General features: G+C 46.7%; 1 protein-coding gene across 2 annotated transcripts; it reads left to right on the top strand.

Moving 5' to 3' along the window:
- Positions 1–1,596: 1,596 nt before the first annotated feature.
- Positions 1,597–4,129, top strand: LOC109739408 (uncharacterized). 2 transcript variants are annotated; one of them, XM_040401650.3, is made up of 3 exons: positions 1,597–1,919; positions 2,302–2,599; positions 3,740–4,129. In XM_040401650.3, the coding sequence occupies exons 1-2, from the start codon at positions 1,650–1,652 to the stop codon at positions 2,596–2,598; spliced, it is 567 nt and encodes a 188-aa protein (XP_040257584.1). In that variant the 5' UTR covers positions 1,597–1,649; the 3' UTR covers position 2,599; positions 3,740–4,129. The 2 variants fall into 2 exon arrangements, with proteins under 2 accessions (XP_040257584.1, XP_020154080.1); XM_020298491.4 differs by having other exon boundaries at positions 1,600–2,024.
- Positions 4,130–5,902: the final 1,773 nt, after the last annotated feature.

The raw sequence follows: 5,902 nt of genomic DNA, 5'->3' as shown, positions 1-5,902 counted from the left end.
CCCTTTTTCTAAAATATGGATGCCAACTATCATTTTTTACCGATGGCAACAACCAACATAATATGATGGTAAGTAACAACATAACATGGTGGCAGCTAACGACAAAGATAGGTGGCAACTAACGTCAGATATGGGTGGCAATTAATTTTCTCCCTCCCTACGCACCACGCAAATTACTCCTTACTCCCCCTGATTTAGTGAATCCTAGACATCCTTCTGGAGCAACTACTCGCAACAACCCAACCCAGAAGCTTGGTTCAAATCTAGGATAGAACATGGCAGATCTTGCGTATGTTAGTGGGCAAAGGGGAATAAACACAAATCCGTGGTGTGTTTGCCATGACAATGTGGATCTAGTCATCATCTTCGTGGGCAATCTGGAATTGCAATTATTTTGGACATAAGAAGGATGAGAAAGAGGAGGAGATCGGAGATCGACCTGTTAGCTCGTCGTCGCAACTAGAGAGTGAGGGGAGCGGTGGGGGGGTGGGGGTGGGGTGCCGCTAGAGATCTGGTCTGGTTGCCATGGCAACTAGAGAAGGACGAGATGGAGGTAGGGGATCGAGAGGTAGGAGACGACGGCGGCAGGTCGCACTAGGGTTCGAAGGAAGGCTGGGACGACGGGCGGGTTAGGTTGTGCGGGCAGCGCGGTAGATCGCCCGAACATGTGGGCGATTGTGCCACACACCGGACGTGCGGGTTATGGCTGCGTGCGCCCGGGCGCCGTCATGCGGGCGGGTTTGTCTCCGTGCCACACAAGGCGTGCGGCACAACCCCCCTAGATGCCACACGTGTGGCCGTTATCGTTGTCCTAATTGTTTTATTTCCGGCTGCAGGTTCTTCATTGAAACCTACCCAATTGTGCAGCCATAATCGCCCGCAAAATAAATAAATAAATTGTGCAGCCATAATAGTTCGACCCTAGTCTTAAAGTTTAGCTTTGCACATTTGTCAAACCTTTTTTTCCGCGATAGACGATCTTCCCTTCCATGCTCCAGTTTAAAACTTCAATCAGAAGCTAACATAAGGGGCCGACTAACAATCATGCGATTGAATTTTTTTTTTGAACTTCCATCCGAATCATCCAAGAGTCCAACGGTTCTGGTTCATTTTCCACCTCCAGCTAAAACCCTGAAATCCCCAAACACGAACCAGGCAATACCTTTCCTTCCCTTGTCTACGCCGCGCCGCATCGTCTCCGCCTCCGTCTCCGGTGCAGTCATGGTGGGCCCTTAGTGGCGATGCTACGGCCGGCCGCTCGAGCTTGGCGTCCCTACCACTGGTGCGGCAGGCCGTGTCGCCACCGCCTCGGCCTCATTGCTTCGCTTCTCCTTCAGAACTCAACTAAACCCGCAAAAATCCAGGCGGATGAAGAATAACAAACACACTAATATAAGCCCAACTTCAAAGTTCAAAATTCAAAATTGAATTGAATTCTAACACACGGGCACTCACCGTTTCCGCATACCCGGTTAGAATCCGAATCCACTAGTAGAGGAAATGGGTTAGAGTAGAACCCGAAAACCGAACAGCTGGCCGCAAAACCCCCTCCCGTGTTCCTCGCTTATCCCCATTTCCCACAAACCCCCAACCCAACCACTCCGCGACTCCGCTCCTTCGAGGACGAGGAGCTAGGGTTTTCCGTACCGATGGCCGTCGCCGACGCGGTGCTGCCCTCGCCGCCGCCCCCGCCGCCGCCCCCGTCGGCGCGGACCGTTGCCGTGCGCTTCGCCCTCGCCCCGATGCTGGCGCTCGGGCGCGTCCTCTGCGTCGCGGCGGGAGCCCTCGCCTGCCTGTGCTTCGCCACTGCGTGGGTCACCTCCGCGGCCGCGGCTGCGCGGATCGTGGCGCGCCGCGCCTTGGGCAAGGCCTCCGCCCCCTTCCTCTTCCTCGAGGCGCTCATGTACGGGGCTTTCAAGGTCTACCTCTACAGCTTCCTTGTGTTCCTCGCGCTTGCCGTCCTGTTGGCGTGCGTGACCTACGTGATTGCACTTGTATCTGGATCCACTTCGGGATTCAACAAGGTATCGCGCAAATTAACTCCCTGTGACCATTATTCCGGTCGAATTGCAGCAGTACATAGGCCAGTGTTATCATTATGTTCTAATTAAGTTGCCATATATATAATGTTAGTAATTAATTTCGTAGTTCAGGTTGTCCTGATGTGTAGCAGCAGCAGCAGCAGTAGTACTAGTTTACTTGCATGTGTGTTCATCACTTCATTTGCATCCTACTATTTCCGAACCATTCCATATATACTGTTCATCCGTATGGTCTTATTGAAATTGTTGTCCTCCTCAGAGCGCCTCTGGACCAATCACGCGGGAGTCGGTTGCAGGCTTGTTTCTGCGCCTCGCGGTGTTTGGATTTGTCGCGGATGTGGCCTTCTTCCTGCTAGTGGTCGCTGGTCATCTGGTAGCAATGATGTCGCCACATGTGGAGGGATCGATATCTCAGGGGGAAATGGTCGGTTCTGTAATCGAGGATGTGGGGACATTTGGTATGCACGCGACAGCTTGCGTTATGATCCCAGCTCTCTTTCTCAGTCTCTGGAGGGCGTACCAGGCGGACAGGAAAGCACCATCACAGTTCTGTTGAGGTATATATATGCCCCCCCCCCCCCCCCCCCTTTGCTTTGCTCCCCTGTATCTGTGAGCCATATGATCCTTTTCAATTATATAATCTGCATATTTTGTGTAGTCTCTTAATAGCATGAAAACAGTCACTGTTGTTAGTTTGCCATCATTTATCTTAACTTAGTGACTGCTCGTGTTGATATTTGTTAAGATGAAGCATTATTCTATATAAAACCAATAAAGATTTTGCTATTTCCTCTGGTCATCGCATATTAGCATTCATGATAAAATTGGGATTGGCATCGATTTTAAATTGTGCAAGATGCCAACTGATGCAGTTCTACACTTCTACTGTATGCGTGCCTTTGTTACGAAGTGATGATCATTAAAATGATCGATTCCATGTATTAGAAAAAAATAATATTAACTGTTTACGCTCCATGGTCCCCTGTGACTGTTGTATCTTTGCAGCGAGTGAGATTGTAACATTTGTTTGAGAACTCGTCACTGATACTTTCCCTGTTGAAACCAATGGGAGGACCCAAAGTTTTCAAGTTTTGGCTATGGCATACGAGTCTACTATTCTTATCTGCATTTGACAATTTTGACTTTGTGCCATGTTTCGTGAGTCTGGTAAAAATAAGTAAACTGTTTGATCATTTAAATAAGTAACATGACGGTAAAATGGCACACCTCTAGTTCTTTAACAGTTAACACTTTTATGTGGCGCAATGCCCAATACATTTTGGTACGATTGCCATTGCGGCTTTCCGCTGTTCTGTGACACAGTTTAATGCTTTTATACTTTATTAGTAAAAGAAAGTAAATAGTTTGATCGTGTAAATAGTTAACATGACAGTAAATGGATGCACATCTAGTACTCTAATGTGGTGCTATGCCACTACATGTTGGCAGCCGTGCCTTTGGGAATAGTTAATTTCTGAAGTTGCATTTTCATATCAATAGTTGTGTGTTTGTTAGCACTACCAATTGAGAGGATGAGATTAGAATTCTGTAATATCTCACAAGTTATTTCATTGCTGGAAAATGAGTGGCATTGCCTTTAGATTTATACTACTTGAAACTGCACTGTTGGAAATGTTGATATGACAATGTTCTTATATGTGGTAATCTGATCAATTTTTGGGTTGTGTTATTGGCAGACGAAGCTAAGAAGAGAAGGTGCCCGGAGAATTCTGCAAGGAGCTACAGTACCCATTCTGCTGATGGTTGTGAGTGATCCCAACAGATGCAAGTTTTCAGAGGAAAAAGAAATTTTCTGCAGACTTGCTTCTTTGTACCATTAGTAGACGGTAGACCCTAATCGCCATTAGCCATGAAAACTTTTGTAGACGTGCTTCTTTCTGCTATCAGTAGATCCTAATCGTCAATGGCCATGAAGTTTCTTGGGCCATTAATTATGAGTCTGTTGGTGATATTTGGTACTCCTCACTAAGCTTGCACTAGAGTATTGGTGTATATATGATGGTGGAATTTGTTAGTGATCTCTTTGTACTACCCTATTGGAAGAAAATGCTTCCGTGAGACATTAATCTCGTGAATTCACTGCCGTTGGTTTGCGTACTTGTATGCACGGTAAGAACGTTCTGCAGTTGGTTTGCGTACTTGTATGTTGTATGCACGGTAAGAACTTTCTGCAGGTGGGTTATGTATGCGTTGCCATTTTGAATATCCTCATGGTTATCAGGGGTGGTCATCTACTGTGCCTCTACCTGCTGGCATGTCGTATTGTACTCCCTCCCTCCCTGGATTGTAGTTGTAGTTGTAGCCTTCAATTTAGGCATCGCAAACTTCAAACGTACGTGAAATTCCATGTCCTTGTGGCGGGTTTAGGTCTTATACAATGTAAGGTGCTTAGGAAAATAAACCAGACTTAAGCACCGGTGCTTATTTGTACAGGGTAGATATTTAATTAGGCGTCTCTCCTGTAGAAAAATTCATCGGTGCTTCAAAAAAAAGGGTTTATTTTTCTAAGTACCTTCCTAAACACCTAGCATTGTACAAGGCCTTAATAATCCGATCAAGCGACCAGGAGGGTTGGGGGCTTAGGGCAATGAGCACATATGGGCCTCTGCCAAAAAAAAAAAGATCTTGCAGGATCCATTTATGTTCTCAAATCAATGTCTCTCTCGTCCATCTCCAATGCACCGAACTCAGTCCAAGCACATCTCTACTCCCTCCTTTTCGGTTTATAGAGCTGATCTCAACTTTTTAGTTTTTTCCAATTTCAAGGACTCATCTTCATCTCATTTTTAATTTCCGAGAAGCATTAAATCTTTGCATGCAAGAATTAAAAAGGAAAACACCAATGCATGCAATGTTTCTACTCATCTAGTGACGAAGCATGCATGTGTTGGTTTGATGTGACGACTAAAACAACCAGTTAGATCTATTAGTCTAACAGAAAAAAGGAAAATGGATAACGATAAGTGAAGGGGTCCACGCACCAACATACGTGAGCCTCGACCAGAACTAACGCGCCCTGATCGGGGGCGCCCAAAAACCAACTCAGATTTTGGGTCCCCTGTCGCTAGCGCTATATTAAAGGATACGAGAGAGAGCTGGCACCTGTGCGATCACAATTCATGTAAGGTTTTCTCTCCTCCCGATATTCTCACCCCATCCGATCAGGGGGAGCGCTGCAGCAAAGGGAAGACCTAAGCCAGCGGCCGCCGCCGTCCCAGGCCAGTGCCGGTGGTGTTCGGATGGCATCAGGACGTCGAGGAGAACCTCTACCTCGACTACATCACCCCTCGATCACGCCTGCGCCGAGCAGGCGATCATGTCGACTTCCGTGACATGTAACGATCCCCTAAACCCTTCTCTGTTCATGCTTTTAAGGTGATCTAGATGCAATCAGTTCCTGCTAATGGCATCCTAGAGATGTATTAAACCCTTCTATGTTCATGTATTTGATCTAACGGCTAAAACAAGCCAGTTAGATCTATTAGTCTAACAGAAAAAATGGTCTAGGGTTTGACCCATCCGGCTGTTTTGCTCGTTTGCAGGGCGATCCAAGCCGTCGCCTCGATCCGACGACTGAGACAACGCGCGGCTCCGAGCTGGGCCTTCGGGCATTAAATGGGCCAATTTTGACCGTGGGCTGCGGCCCAGGTTGTGACAGTCCAGCGGAAAGTTTTTTTAACGTGTTTTTTCTGCTGGACTGGGCTCTTTTATGAGTAGTCGTGGGAATTTTGGGCCAAAATCACTGTCGCGATTTTCTGTCTTTTTTTTACAGTGCGTTTAAGTTAACAATTATTATGTTCTGCACTGTTTAAAACAGAAAATGCCTACAAATATAATGA

This window comes from Aegilops tauschii, chromosome 2 (genome assembly GCF_002575655.3).
Source record: "Aegilops tauschii subsp. strangulata cultivar AL8/78 chromosome 2, Aet v6.0, whole genome shotgun sequence".
Lineage (NCBI taxonomy): Eukaryota > Viridiplantae > Streptophyta > Magnoliopsida > Poales > Poaceae > Aegilops > Aegilops tauschii.
Note: the sequence above shows the minus strand (reverse complement) of the source record. Positions and strands in the feature narration are given on the sequence as shown.

What these genes read in the sequence shown, in the direction of transcription:
- LOC109739408 (XM_020298491.4), top strand. Translation starts at nt 1,650, where the DNA reads ATGGCCGTCGCCGACGCGGTGCTGCCCTCGCCGCCGCCCCCGCCGCCG. An exon ending in CCACTTCGGGATTCAACAAG is followed by an intron (nt 2,025 to 2,301) that starts GTATCGCGCAAA and finishes TGTCCTCCTCAG; the next exon opens with AGCGCCTCTGGACCAATCAC.